At 39.0% G+C, this 15,832-nt stretch overlaps 2 protein-coding genes across 3 annotated transcripts in view; both read left to right on the forward strand.

Annotated features, from left to right (window-relative positions):
• The window catches only part of LOC127525858 (uncharacterized), a 485,542-nt gene extending 483,768 nt beyond the window's left edge, over positions 1 to 1,774 (forward strand). The window contains exon 2 of the mRNA XM_051918829.1: positions 1,434 to 1,774. Coding sequence (XP_051774789.1) covers positions 1,434 to 1,688 — 255 coding nt within the window. The 3' untranslated portion in view covers positions 1,689 to 1,774. The remainder of the gene's footprint in view (positions 1 to 1,433) is intronic.
• LOC114664543 (histone deacetylase 1) overlaps positions 1 to 15,832 on the forward strand; it is a 681,169-nt gene that overhangs the window by 118,245 nt on the left and 547,092 nt on the right. The gene's annotated exons all lie outside the window — the stretch shown is intronic.

Here is a 15,832-nt window from a genome sequence, read left to right on the forward strand (position 1 = left end):
AAGTATTAGTGCAGGGTTATGAAGACAGGTGGTGTGTGAGAAATGGCAAGCATTAAATGTGGACCTGATCTTGGTTGCAATATGTACTATACATTTGTCAACCATATGAGAGGACATTCCATCATGTATGGAGCTAGTAATTCATTTTCTGAACAAACTTAATCAAATTTTAAAGCCATGGGCTTCTCCAAGACCTTTTCAATGAAACATAAAAATAAGATCAGTATGGTATGGAAAGTACATACATTCATCAACAGGTCAATTTTTAGTTGTAGGAAATTGGAGTGTGTGAGAAAAATGCACAGAGACACAAGCAGAAATTGTAACGACACCACACGGACAGCAATCTGGCCAGTGGTCAAAACCAGTGTTCTATAGCTTTGAGATAACATTATTCTCATACTACTTGTTATTTCAGTTGATAATTTTTAGTAATCTGTAGTTACCTCCATTAACCCAGCCACAGGGGATGCACAAACCAATGTGTTTCTTCGTGCCGGTCCCAAGCCCAGATAAATGGGGAGGGTTATGTCAGGAAGGGCATTCGGTGTAAAATTTTGCCAAATCAATATGCGGACAACAATACAAATTTCCATACCGGATCGGTCGAGCCCCGGGTTAACAACGACCGCCACCAGTACTGTTAGCTAACAGGGTGCTGGTGGAAATTGGGCTACTGTTGGCCGAAGAAGAAAGAGAAGAAGAGCGGGGAGATGTGTCCGGAGGCAGGAGGAGAGGAGGAAAGTAAAGAGAGTGGAACTGAGGGTAGGAACTTTGAATGTTGGCAGTATGACTGATAAGGGGAGAGAGTTAGCAGATATGATGGAGAGAAGGAAGGTTGATATATTGTGCATGCAAGAGACTAAATGGAAGGGGAGTAAGGCCAGGTGGATTGGAGGTGGATTCAAATTGTTCTATCATGGTGTGGATGGGAGGAGAAATGGGGTAGGAGTTATTCTGAAGGAACAGTATGTCAAGAGTGTTTTGGAGGTGAAAAGAGTGTCAGGCAGAGTAATGATTATGAAGCTAGAAATTGGAGGTGTGATGATGAATGTTATTAGTGCAATGCACCGCAAGTTGGGTGTGCAGTGGGTGAGAAAGAAGATTTTTGGAGTGAGTTGGATGAAGTGATGAAGAGGATAGTGGATTTTGCCAAAAGAATGGACAGGGCTGTGGTGAATACGTATTTTAAGAAGAGGGAGGAACAAAGGGTTACATACAAGAGTGGAGGAAGATGCACACAGGTAGATTACATCCTATGCAGAAGAGTTGATCTGAAGGAGATTGAAGACTGCAAAGTGGTGGCAGGGGAAAGTGTAGTTAAGCAGCATAGGATGATGGTCTGTAAGATGACGTTGGAGATCAAAAACAGGAAAAGAGTGAGGGCGGAGCCAAGGATCAAATGGTGGAAGTTGAAAAAGGAAGACTGCAAGGTTGAGTTTAGGGAGGAGGTGAGACAGGCACTGGGTGGCAGTGAAGAGTTACCAGACAGCTGGGAAACTACAGCAGATGTAGTAAGGGTGACAGCAAAAAGGGTGCTTGGCGTGACATCTGGAAAGAGGAAGGAGGAAAAGGAAACCTGGTGGTGGAATAAGGAAATACAGGAGAGTATACAGAGGAAGAGGATGGCAAAGAAGAAGTGGATAGTCAGAGAGATCCAGAAAGTAGACAAGAGTACAAGGAGATAAGGCGCAAGGTGAAGAGAGAGGTGGCAAAGGCTAAGGAAAAGGCGTATGATGAGTTGTATGAGAGGCTGGACACTAAGGAGGGAGAAAAGGACCTGTACCGATTGGCTAGACAGAGAGACCAAGCTGGGAAAGATTAGGGTGTTAGATTAGCAGGTTAGGGTGATAAAGGGTAAAGATGGAAATGTACTCACAAGCAAGGAGAGTGTGTTGAGCATTTGGAAAGAGTACTTTGAGAGGCTGATGAATGAAGAGAACGAGAGAGAGAAGAGGTTGGATGATGTGGAGATAGTGAATTAGGAAGTGCAATGGATTAGCAAGGAGGAAGTAAGGACAGCTATAAAGAGGATGAAAAATGGAAAGGCTGTTGGTCCAGATGACATACCTATGGAAGCATGGAGGTGTTTAGGAGAGATGACAGTGGAGTTTTTAACCAGATTGTTTAATGGAATCTTGGAAAGTGAGAGGATGCCTGAGGAGTGGAGAAGAAGTATACTGGTGCCAATATTTAAAAATAAGGGGGAATGTGCAGGACTGCAGTAACTACAGGGGGATAAAATTGATGAGCCACTCCATGAAGTTATGGGAAAGAGTAGTGGAAGCTAGGTTAAGAAATGAGGTGATGATTAGTGAGAAGCAGTATGGTTTCATGCCAAGAAAGAGCACCACAGATGCGTTGTTTGCTCTGATGATGTTGATAGAGAAGTATAGAGAAGGTCAGAAGGAGTTGCATTGCGTCTTTGTGGACCTGGAGAAAGCATATGTCAGGGTGCCTCGAGAGGTATTGTATGAGGAAGTCGGGAGTGGCAGAAAAGTACGTAAGAGTTGCACAGGATATGTACGAGGGAAGTGTGACAGTGGTGAGTTCTGCGGTAGGAGTGACGGATGAATTCAACGTGGAGGTGGGATTACATCAGGGATCAGCTCTGAGCCCTTTCTTATTTACAATGGTGATGGACAGGTTGACAGATGAGATTAGACAGGAGTCCCCGTGGACTATGATGTTTGCTGATGACATTGTGATCTGTAGCGATAGTAGGGAGCAGGTTGAGGAGAGCCTGGAGAGGTGGAGATATGCTCTAGAGAGGAGAGGAATGAAGGTCAGTAGGAACAGGACAGAATACATGTGTGTAAATGAGAGGGAGGTCAGTGGAATGGTGAAGATGCAGGGAGTAGAGCTGACGAAGGTGGATGATTTTAAATACTTGGGATCAACAGTACAGAGTAATGGGGATTGTGGAAGAGAGGTGAAAAAGAGAGTGCAGGCAGGGTGGAATGGGTGGAGAAGAGTGTCAGGAGTAATTTGTGACAGACAGGTATCAGCAAGAGTGAAAGGGAAGGTCTACAGGACGGTAGTGAGACCAGCTATGTTATATGGGTTGGAGACGGTGGCACTGACTAGAAAGCAGGAGACAGAGCTGGAGGTAGCAGAGTTAAAGATGCTAAGATTTGCATTGGGTGTGATAAGGATGGATAAGATTAGAAATGAGTACATTAGAGGGTCAGCTCAAGTTGGACGGTTGAGAGACAAAGTCAGAGAGGCTAGATTGCGTTGGTTTGGACATGTGCAGAGGAGAGATGCTGGGTATATTGGGAGAAGGATGCTAAGGATAGAGCTGCCAGGGAAGAGGAAAAGAGGAAGACCTAAGCAAAGGTTTATGGATGTGGTGAGAGAGGACATGCAGGTGATGGGTGTAACAAGATGCAAGATGCAGAGAACAGAAAGATATGGAAGGAGATGATCCGCTGTGGCATCCCCTAATGGGAGCAGCCGAAAGAAGAAGTGACCTCCATTAGAAGCTAAAAAGGAGTTGAGTAAAATACCGTACATGGAAGCAAAATCCTGAGAGGCTACACAAGTCAATATGAAGTAATGATCAATGATAGGACGTTGACTGGACAATACAGTAGAACCAGGGCCAGTATATTTATGTTATCATATAGCCACTCAAAATTAAACTATTTCCTTAAATTTTTTAAACATGATTCAAGTATGGCCACATCTAAGGTGAGAGTTCTAGGGGTTAAGAGCCACAAAACTAAATGAGAACACACGAGAAACGCTGACATCAGGGTCTCAGGCATAATGAAAGGGAATGATAATCTGGGGTGCAAGAATCAGCAGCTTTGTCTGTTATTAGGAGAATTTTGATGATAATACTATTGTGTTCAGTATCATTGAGAAAGTGAGAAAGTGATGTGTTCCTTGCATTCAGTCCATATCAGAAGTCCCACAGTAGCATTTTGTTATTATGTGCTACACAAACATATTTGAAAGTTCAGTGTTTCAAAACTTCTCATTTTTTCTTCATCTGAACAGGACGGAGCTCTTGGAGCTGCAGTAAATCTTGTTCCTGGGTTGTTGGACAATTTATTTTCAGGAAACATAGCAGAAAAGCAAGAATGAAAGAACAACAAAGATTGTGAAAATGAGAGCAGTGGCCTTTTCATGGATCATGGTGTATTTAGAGTTGGACACATACAGCATAAGAACTGCAAACACCATTTGTGCTAAGGGCGCAGCTGGCTGCTGAGAGGCGATCAATAGTTGGCAGGCGGGTTTTGTATAGTATGTGGAGCTGGGGGTAGTGGGGGCTGGGATTTGCTGTCACAGCTTGCTGAGATCAACAGATCAGATGTCAGAGAGCAGTGGGTTTGTAAATTTTAGGCTGCAATGTCTGATTTACATGGATCGTATGGGTAGTAACAAGGCAAAATAGGGTTATGGGAAAACAGCTAGCACCCAGTAAGCAGAGGATTACGAGGCATGTTGGCTCACGTGGAAATGGCTTACGTGGATTTCTCATTTTCATTTTCTCTTTTCAACAATTACAGTATTGTTGTCTGTGTTGTATCAGAAACAGAATCAACCAAAGTGTCCATTTTGATGATTACACGCTCCATTGTTGGGTAATTTACTTTTAAAGATTTGCATTTTTGTAGCACATTACATGAATGGTTTACCATCACCTGTCTTTATTTTAAACGTGTAGTGAACACCCTAAATGAGACACAACCCCTTTGAAGGACAAATATGCCAAACTGTTGAAAATGTCATTTGGTTTGTGTGTGTGATTTGCTAATGAAAAATTGTAGCCAGCATTCCCTTGGCAGTGTGTGGCAGCAATTAAAATTTAAATTTTGTTTCTGACCAGTACCAATTCTGGCTCAAGCTGAAACAGATTAACCACCTGCAATAATGAAGAAATCAAACTGTAACATCAGCACACCAGTCATACTGCTCAAGAGCAAATAGGGAGAGCTTGGTGCAGGCATCTCAGCTGCAGACCCATTTTAACCAACAACTCACCACCCCGCTGCATCAGTGCCTAATGTCTGTCCCAGGCATTCATGAACTCTGTCTCCATGGCAACAACTGCATCACTTTGTCATTTAAACAGAAAACTAGTGCCTAGAGAAAGGTTTAAACTTCAAAGCATTTAAGCAAAAAAAAAAAAAAATTAATATGTCTTACTCTATAGGAAATTCAGTCCTGATATAAGTATATATGTGTATGTATGTTTGAGTGTGATTGTGTATGTTAATGTATATATACATTTCATTTATACACACACATATACAAACATAAAGCTATATACATACATACACACACACACACATATATATATATATTCATATGTATATATATTGCAGGGTATATATATAAATATGGTATTTGGTACACTGTTTTAATCCCTGAGGGGAAGATATAGATATAGATATAGTCTTGTGTAGTGACTAAGGTGCTGAACTCAGGATTGTTGGTAAAGTGTCTTAGACTGAAAATACCCATAAATATATAAGCAGGATATGAATGAGGGCAAAGAAAAAAGAAGTAATATTGTACTAGTTCTCATATTGTCATTGCCATGTGTACAAAGAATTTTCAAGTCAAATCAACATGCATCATGATAAACAAGAATGTATTAAAATGTATTACTTTATCTGTGTTACTGACAGAGTGATGCCAATTTTAAATATCTAACCCCTGTTCCTATTAGAAGTGTGTCTAGTTTTATGCTGCCACAGTCCTTAGCTTTTAAAATATTCATGTTGGACAAGGGTCAATTTGGGCTATTATTCTTACATGAAGAATAGGTACATTGATATTAGCCATGCTGTATACAATTATATCAGTAGCAGTAAGCATATTTTATGAATTTAAACAATTTACTCAAAAGGTACAATAGGAAAAGCTGGCTTGCTACTATATAATAAGCCAGACTTTTTTTCACATACTATATAAATATACAGAGTCACACACGTGTGTTTGGGAGACAGCTTAAGGGCTCTGGTGATGGTAGTTACCCACCGAACCCAGGGTTGGCGCTGTTTGATAATGCCTTTTCTCTTCCACCCTCTTTAGAATGGAAGACTGACAGCCATTCCACCTCCGAAGTCACTTCCATTGTCTGTCCTCCTGGACCCACCCCTTCCTGCCAGGAATCCATATTACAGGCAGCTCAGCCATCTTGAGGAAGATCTCATTTAGAAACCCATGTCTGAAAAGGCTTCACTGTATTCATTGCATGCTTTCTTTATTTATTTTGTCTTTGAGTATACTGGGTCACCTGGTGGTACCCCAATCCTTTCATATTGTTTTGTCTTCTTTTACAATAGCTATATTAATTTTATATTTCTTAGTTACTTTGAATTATACCACTATGATGTATTTGTTTTCTGTGCACATATTTTGTGTTTGTATTCAGCAGGTTGGAAAATGGATGGATGGATATTTTGCACTAGTGGCTTGTTGAAATACTACATGCAAAGAGCAAATAATTAACACTTAAAAATGGTTTCCAACTCTACTAATACAAGTGATAAATGTGAATGCAAATTACAGTTTGTAATGAAACTGATCACTCATTTTTTAAAATGTGGAAAGCAGAAAAAAGGAAGAAAGGGAGCTAATGTAAGACACTATAAGGTCTAGTGTGGCCTCACAACAGAAGGAAGGAGAATGAGAAAGCAGGGCACATTTTGATAGTCATGGACTTCTAAAGATGTCATTGGTGAATTTTTACAAGAATAGTTTCTAGGTTGGCTCCGGCGGACCCCCGTGGCCCTGTGTTTGGATTCAGCGGGTTGGAGAATGGATGGATGGATGGATAGTTTCTACAGTGTATTGCAAGAATGTATTGTGGGAACAAATTGAGACAGGTGGGAAAACTGTAATGACTGGGTAGATCTGCTTTTTCTGTGTTTGAATGTAAATACATACAGTACCAAAATGCAGTGAAATCATTTTATTTTTGCCATTTTGCACAAATCTTGGCAAAACTTCATATTATTAGGAATTAAAAAAACAACATCTTTTCAATATGATCAGGAGCACGAAGACAAGCATCCTCTTAAAAAGCACACAGTTCATTTCAAAGGCTGTGAGGGAATTATGTGAGCAGTGCTTCTCATTGATGTTGCCATGGAAACTGAAGATTCAGAGCCTAGTAACCTAGCAAGGAAAAGAAGAAATGCTCAAAGACGCATTAATTCTTCCGTTCAGACTCTTTCCTTACATTTTTAAGATGCACAGTAGTCATCAGTGCAATAAATGATAGACAAATGATAGATGGAAATGAGATACCTGCAGGCTACTGGAAATACTGGGAGTATCACAGTGCTCAGTGTCCTCCTTGTCTTTGCTTTCCACTTTGTAGCCATTTTGGATAGGGGAAGAGCTTTTTATGTGCTACTTGCACATTAAGTTGGGGGGAAAACCAAAGTCAAGCAATGATCATGGTGTTCAGCCATTATTTTCTCTACTAGAGTTCATTTTTGTTGTCCACTGATTTGCACTCCAACTGTTTAATTCCTTAATTTAGGAAACAGGGCTGCTCAGAAGTCATAAACCAGCTTTTCAGTACCGGCACTAATGAGATCTCATTTATGCAGAGAAGTTAACGTAGCAGTTAGACGCCACACTTTCAATATTTGTAACGCTGAATAAACTCTGCGTAATTAGTGTGATGGCTGAAGACATCCACTGATTTACACATGGCACGGTTGTGAGATATGTTAGACATTACAATATATACTGGAAAAGAAGATGGAATAGCTCTGTGCATGGGATCAGGAAAATAAGACATCATGACAAGCAGTTTTGCATTTCTTTAGTTTGTTTTACCAGTTTTTCCTATTCAAGTATAAAGGAAGCAGAAATATGTAACATTAACAGTATGTGGCAGCTGGAAGCCAGTCATTTGTGAAGAGGGCATATTCACCCAGATTCACTCTCTGGGTCAATTTAGAGTCACCAATCAATTTTACAGCAAGCATTTAAATCATGAAATGCATTGGAGTCCATGAAGAAAACCAATGCAGAGCATATATACTCAGTATACAGTAGATGGTATCCCAGTGGAGAACTGAACTGAGGCCTTCTTGCTATAAGACAGCAATTCATTTGATTTTCAAACTGTATTATCTTATGAAAATATCTACCAGTTTCCTTTTCAATGTTTCATTTGTACCCAGCCTATTTTAGTTTCCGAGCAACACTATCATCATGTTACCTTGTTAGATACCTTCTGTTCATTGTGTGTAATACTCCATAGTAATTGGGGTTACCATTATTGCACTAGTGTTTAGTGAATGCTGAAATCTTACTCTGGTACAACAGAGTATAAAGTCATGCTATCACTTAGTATACGCGTACAGTATCTTAAGTAGATGAATCTTATCATACACAAATGCACATTTGTAAACAAAAGCCAAGAAACCTTGTAATTCTGACCTTTTGTGACACAGACAGACTTCTGAGTGGGAGTGTGGAAGCTGCCAACACATTTGCTGTAACAGTGTTGATGCTCGCTTCAACAACAGTTAGTCTTTTGGTTGAATTTTTTTTTTTGCTTGGATCTTTTTCATTGTTTTGTATGGATTTGTTTTTAAATGTAAATCTAAAATTTATGGGCAAAGAATTTGTCTCCTTCTTCATTTGCTAAGTGGAGTTAGGAAAAACAAAATGTCACTGACTATAATGGCCATTTCATAATATGGATTAAGGTAATTGCATGCTGGTGTTTACTCCAGTTAGTCAAGTGCATCGAAGGCACAAGCACACCATTTCTAAGGTAAAACAAAGCAGTATAAAAGGAAACATCTTAACAATGACCTTCGTCTTCATTCAAATATAAGAAGATATACTATGAGTGATTGGTATCACCTTGATATGGATTTAACATTTATTTTCAGGCACCAACTTCAAATTTTGAGGCTTTCAGGGAGTAGAGAGTGTTAATTTTGGGGTCTCTGGCCCTTCTCTATTTCCAGATTGTGCCACTTTGAATCATTTCTTCATTTAACATATGAGTTCCCATTTAGTTAATGCTTCACACCAGTACTGCTAGATTCCTGGCAAGTTCAACTTTCATTTTTTTAATGGAACATTTACATTTTCAAGCTCATATTTAATAAGACAAAAACATTAGGCTGTATGTGCAATACAGATATCTTGGGTTTCTCATTACTTATGACAGCCATTAGTGAGTGAAACTGGCAAGTTTTGATTCACATACAGGTTAATGAAACTGACACTAACACTATGTCCATACTACTACATTTTCATTTAAAAAGCAGCATTTTTGAATGAAAATGATCATTGTTCACACTCATTTACAAAATTATCTCTGCCCACACCAAAATGACCAAAAACACATCTGTAACCATTCACCTACACTGGGCTTGCATGCATCGATGGAAATCACAAGAGAAAGTGTCCTCTTTGAAGGAATGGTTACACTGGTAACAGTGGGATTTATCACAAAATTGTATCGACTGGTAAATTGTCTTACCTTTTGCACATATATACAGCATTCAAACTGTACAAAACACCATTTAGATGTATACAGGTAAACAACACAACAAGCGCCATGGAAAGCAACTCCTTGTTGGAATATGGCTTTGTTCTGTGAAAGGTGACTTGTCTGGGAGTGAGACATTGTAATGAGTAGGATCCAATCCCATCCACATTGAAATGCTGAGCTGGTGTTTTCAGAAATATACTGTATGGCTCTAGACAGCATTTTCAAAAGTCTCCATTTTTGGAAGGTAAAGATGCCAGGGTAGTGTGGATGAAAGGCGAAAGTGGAGACTAATGTTTGCTTTTTTAAATAAAAAGTAGTAGTGTGGATGTAGCCTAAAATTAATTTCAGAGATGATTTTGCAATTGTGAAAAGCAAAACAATCCAAAAAGTTTTTTTTTTTTAAATTGAAGATTTTTGGGCGGGAAAAAAATAGAATATTGCTTCCTAAAGCCTGCTGACACATCCATGTGTACCTGTGTTGTTTCCTGCAGCTTGGTGTAACATGTGTAATCTGTAGCACACCAGTAAAATCAGTTGTTTTTGAGCCTCTTGTTCACATCACCGAGCGCAGTGCATTTTTAAAAATGTGACATGCTGCATATCTTTCCACACAAACACACACTAAAATGCACCATCATCCATGTTACTGTGCTTTCTAAACAGGAAAATTTCACCGCACAGGAAACTGCCCCCTCATCTCCTCCACCTGAAACTGTTACCTAGCAACAGTCCTTTCTGTTTCTTGATTCCTTCAGAAGAGGTCGTGGATATGCACCCTTCAAGTGATGAGGGGCTTCAGGTTTCTTTTCTGTTTCTGATAAATCTTAAGGATTGTGATCACCAAGACTGTCATCGTAACTGACAAAATGGGGAATGGTACTACGAGAACATGTCTGGCAGTCCAACACAGTGTCTATGAGTGACAGGAAATGGGTCTGGTGATTTTTTTTTTTTTCTTCACTGAAGATCATTATTTAAATACTAAATGACAGACACATGTTGAATTAAAGCCTGCAAATACTACCAGACAGCAATAAACATCTTTCTTCTTGTGTCAATGGCACAAACTTCACTGGCAGTGAAGTACAATTTTATTCACATATATATTGGAGAAGTGAAACATTGAATTTCACTCTGAATTTCTGATAAATTGTTTTGTTTATCACTACTTACATCTGCACTATCAGCCTGTCCTACAAGTGTTACCCACTGCAAATTGGTTTAAATAGAGAACCAGTTAAAGGACAATCCAAAAATAAGACACCCATAATTCCCAATTGATCTTGGAGCAAGGCTAGTGTGACCGACTCCTTGAAGGAGACACCCAGAAGTGAAGTGGCTATATCAGTTTACCCCTCACATGACAAAAAGGGTGAGGGTCAGGTGAAATGCCCTTTAGGTGACATGCATTAGTAGGATTGAATTTGTGTACCTTATCAATGGAAGCTGGAGCTTAGAATGTGAAACATAACTTCCCTAATGGAGAGACAAAGCTTGTGCAGGAGGTTGAAAAATACCAACTTGATAGAGCAATTTTAACCTCCATTCTCAGCACTGGTTCAAGAAACAGACTTCTCAGTTAAGGGTGGTTTCTTGCCTACCCTAGAGTTGCTCCACAGGATAGGACCTGTGTGGGTGTGGGGATAATCACGTACCTCTAGCTGCATGCAATACAGTTGAAGTTGCTGAAATGAGAAAACCTGTTTCTGTTGTTTCTACACATGTACCTAAAAAACCAGAATGTTTGGCTGGATTTAGTGCTCAAAAGGATGCCACCTACTGACATTGTATTCTTATGGGAAGAATTCAGTGCCCATTTTAGAAAGTAGACTTTGCCCATTCCTCTTGTGTTTTCTTGGGTTTTCTCTGCATTCTCCAGTTTCATCTCACATCCCATAACCTTGCAAACTATGCTTCTGTTGCATTGATTTGCTATGGGAAAATGCAAGCCAGTGGGAAACTTTACAGAAATGCATGTGGCAGCCTCTATTTGGAAAATTCTGAGAAACTTTGTGACCTGAATTTGCAAATTTGTGACATAATTCTCACCTCATTTCCTTGTATAAAATGAAAAAATTACTAATCAAGTTAGTCAGAAATTACATATGGGGATTGCACTGTATTTGGAGCAAAGTGATGGCAGCACATCACCTTCATGAAAAGTAATTAGAGCTAGAGACAACTGGGTCCTCCAAATTAGCCCAACAGATTATATACATCTAGTGTCCTATCTAGTGCTAATGCTGGGATATGCTTCAGTACTATACAGGATGAACAGCTCTATAAAATGATGATGTAACTGTTTAGTCAAGTATAAAGTATTAAAGTCTGGGCCATTTAGCAGTGGAGATGAGGAAGCATAAATGGCAATCTGCAGAATCCACTTGGCACTCTGCAAAGCCTCCACCACCTGAACGCAAAAATGGAACTAGACTAAATGAAAAAACAAAAGCCTCTGGTTGTAAACTATGGCCAGGTTTCTTCTTGTCCCCAACCCTAGTACTACCCTTCACTCATCTGTTATGTGTAAAACTGCGAAGTATCAAGCTGCAAATCATGGCTATTCTACTCCGAAAATTCACTCCTGGCAATAAAGGAGAGTAAAAAAAGCTTTCCAAACCAACAAGAATTGGCTCATTACACTACCCATGGTGTCAGACACAAAATTGAATATGCTAACACGGTTTAATCATAGCATTTCTTGGGGTTATTAATTAAGATGTTAATAATAAACTGGTACATCAGACCCTGTGCACTAACTAATTTGCTTTTGGACCAAAGAACATATACCGGCAACAGTGAGCACAAAGCAGGAACCAACCCTGTACTGGACACCATAAGTGTGACATAACATGCCACACTTAAAATCATCATTGCAAGCAGTCCACCTGTCCATTTATCAATCTCAAAAGCATTGTGCTAACAAGAAATTCAGATGTAATAAACACATTTCCTTAAAAGTGCATTTTTCACTGCATGATTCTGATACATAAAACAATTTCACAATGAATCGGAAACTGAATAAACTGCTGGTTGCAGCCATTCCAAGAGTCAGTTTGTATGTATATTTCATGTAGACGGTTTCTTGTAATTGGTTCAAGTTAACTTTCAGTCTGCAGTTGAGTCAAAAGGTCAATACAGTTCACTAGCAAAAATAGAAATAACAACAAGGGCCAAGATACTTGGCAAGTGAACCTAATTGCACTTCCTAGACGAGTCACGCCTTAAGTAAATGACAGCAGGTAAAGAGTCATTTCCAGAGAATTACATCTTGAGCTCACTTTGCTCTGAATTGTCTTCATGTTATGCAGACTAAGGTTGGGGAGGCATAATGGGCATTTTCATGATAGGCATGACCCTGGGGGTGAAGGGATCGGTCTAAATCCATCAAGTAGGAAACTCTAATTCTATTTTACAATGCTGTCCGTTCAGCAAGGCAATTATAATGCTGCATTGTCCTATATAGCACCTTTCATGTCAAAAGAATTTAAATATACAACTCAAGTCCCAAGTCTGCTTGCTGTCTTTTTTCAGCCAGGATTTTACACCTCACTTAAATGTAAATTCTATGTATTTAACAATTTGGTTGTCATTTAAATACTTTGCAGGTATTATTAGTTTTACTTTTGTTTTCTTTTTTATGGCGCATATTTTCATGAACATTTTGTTTATTGATCATTTGTTATTTCTGAATGTTTGCGCAGCACAGTGGCACAGTGTCTCACAACAAAGAGGTTGAAATTCGCTTCCTGGGTCCTCTCTGCCTGAAGTTTGCACGTTCTGCCCTTGTGTGTGCAGTTATTCTATGGGTGTTCTGGTTTCCTTCCACAACCCAGATTAACATTGGAAAAACTAATTTTGACCTAGCGTGTGTGTGTGTGTGTGTGTGTTTGTGTGGGTGTGTGTGTCTGTGTTCACCCTCTGATGGACTGGTGCCCTGTCCAGAGATTGTTCCTGCCCTGTGCTTTCTGGAATAGACTTCAGCTTCTTAATGACACTCCTCGGGAAAAAGTGGGTTTGGAGGATGACTGTTTGTTTTTTGAGTGCCTTGTATTTTGTAAGTAAAGCCTAGAGTAGCTGCAGCTGGGAATGCCTCCACTGCAATTTAAGGAAAAGAAGTTGATGAGGTGACTGCTTTGGAACTGAACGTTGTTTCAGACAATGTTGTTTCTGCTTTTTGTGATTTGCTTTGGATTTTCTCAATTTGAGATATTAGTTCCTGAATGAAGGTACAGTTTCTGGTTTGTGATTTTTAGATTAATTTGATTTTAGGTTAACCTGTTTGCCAAACCTGTTTTATTTTTGTAAATCTGTTTTGGTGTCTTCTTTAATAAATATTTAAATGTTAAAGAAACTCTGTTTTGTCCTTTTTTATGGTTTTTCCTCTCTTCATTTTTGTGAACATTTAGCACTGTTGAACTATAAAGGCCTTTGCCCCATTTTTAGGCTTATACAGACTTCAGCTATGCGGATAGGCTGCCTGGGGCGAAGATTGTCTTTGGGAGTACTGGTCTAGTTTTAATCCCATTTTTGAACCTTTGTGTGACAGGACCACAGCACCTGCTGTATGACTGCAAAAGTATATCACTTGACACCTGCATTTACTGAGCAAATTATTAGGCACACTTTACTAATACTGAGTAGAGCCTCCTTTTGCTATTAAAACAGCCTCAGTTGTCTATGGCATGGATTCATCAAGATGTTGGAAACATTCCTTAGGGATTCTGGTCCATTTTGACATGATTATATCATACTATTTTTTGCAGATTTGTCAGCTGCACATTCATGCTGTAAATCTCTTGTTCTACCACATCCCAAATGTATTCTGTTGGATTCAGATCAAGTGACTGGAAAAGCCAATGCAGAACACGGAACTCCTTGTTATTTTCACAAAAGTAGTTTAAGATTACTTTTTTTTTTTTTATCGAGGCCATCAAGGGATGCACATGACCAGCTACAATACTGAAGTAGGCTAGGAGATCTGCATCTGCACGATTTTATGCATTTTGCTGCTTCCACATAATTGGCATATTATCTATCTATCTATCTATCTATCTATCTATCTATCTATCTATCTATCTATCTATCTATCTATCTATCTATCTATCTATCTATCTATCTATCTATCTATCTATCTATCTATCTATCTATCTATCTATCTATCTATCTATCTATCCACTCCTGATCCCTTTCTTTTATTTAAAGTCTAGGTAGCCAGTCTCACATCATATCTTAATACAATGTACTTCTTGTTAGGATATAGTGGGTTGGATAATGGATGGATGGATGGATGGATGTACTTCTTTGTCTACTTCAGGAGATTCTCAATAAGCCATGATTTCACCTGTTGGTGCCCTTTTCATTGACATGGCATTACTACCAGCTTCCTATTATTGTGGTCTGCCCACATCCTCTGTCATCTCTCCATGCACACCATGCCACCTATCACTGTATGTATAGGTATAAATATTACAAATAAATAAATATATCACATATAGTATTGAAATTGCATATAAATATACTGTATCTGTATGTTACTTTATTAGATTTTGGCTGCTCCTCTTCATTTTGCCTTCATTATTATTCCTATTTCAATTATTAAGTAGCCGGCTATGTAAACAACTTCCTTTATCTCAGCATTCCATTGTGTGTGTTTACCAAAGGCACGTAAAGCTTTTGTAAACTTGCTCTTCCTTTTGCATGATGGCTGTGCTTTTCATTTTTTTAACTAGAGCAACACAAAGCTTGGGAAAATTGCTTAGGCTTAATCTTGGCATATTTAAGATATTTTGTTTCCTCTTCAAGGTCAAAATGAAAAAGAAAATGCAAACTATGAAGTATCTTTTATATCAGAGTAGGAGATTAAATATAAAAACACAACATTCGACAACATAGTTTTTATTTTGTTATCATTTTACTTCCCTTATTATCATATGCACACAAATCATCTATCACGTAACACTTACATATATATATATATATATATATGTACTGTATTATATATATATATATATACAGTATGGTTGAAATAGTTTACTGTCAAATAATGCAAAGAGTATGCGACACGTGTTTCGCCCTAATTCTGGGCTCATCAGGCGTACACACTCACTGCACCCCCGATCTACATCCTGTCAAATGAATGAACCACACGCCATGGCGCAACGTTAGAGGCTTTGCCTCTGGCGCTGACGTCCGAGGTTCATTTCCCGAGAGGGGGGTGCAGTGAGTGTGTACATCTGATGAGCCCAGAATTAGGGTGAAACACGTGTCGCGTACTCTTTGCATTATTTGACAGTAAACTATTTCAACCATTCTATGATCTGCTGCTTGCAACTGAAA

Source organism: Erpetoichthys calabaricus, chromosome 14 (assembly GCF_900747795.2).
Source record: "Erpetoichthys calabaricus chromosome 14, fErpCal1.3, whole genome shotgun sequence".
NCBI classification, from domain to species: Eukaryota; Metazoa; Chordata; class Cladistia; order Polypteriformes; family Polypteridae; genus Erpetoichthys; species Erpetoichthys calabaricus.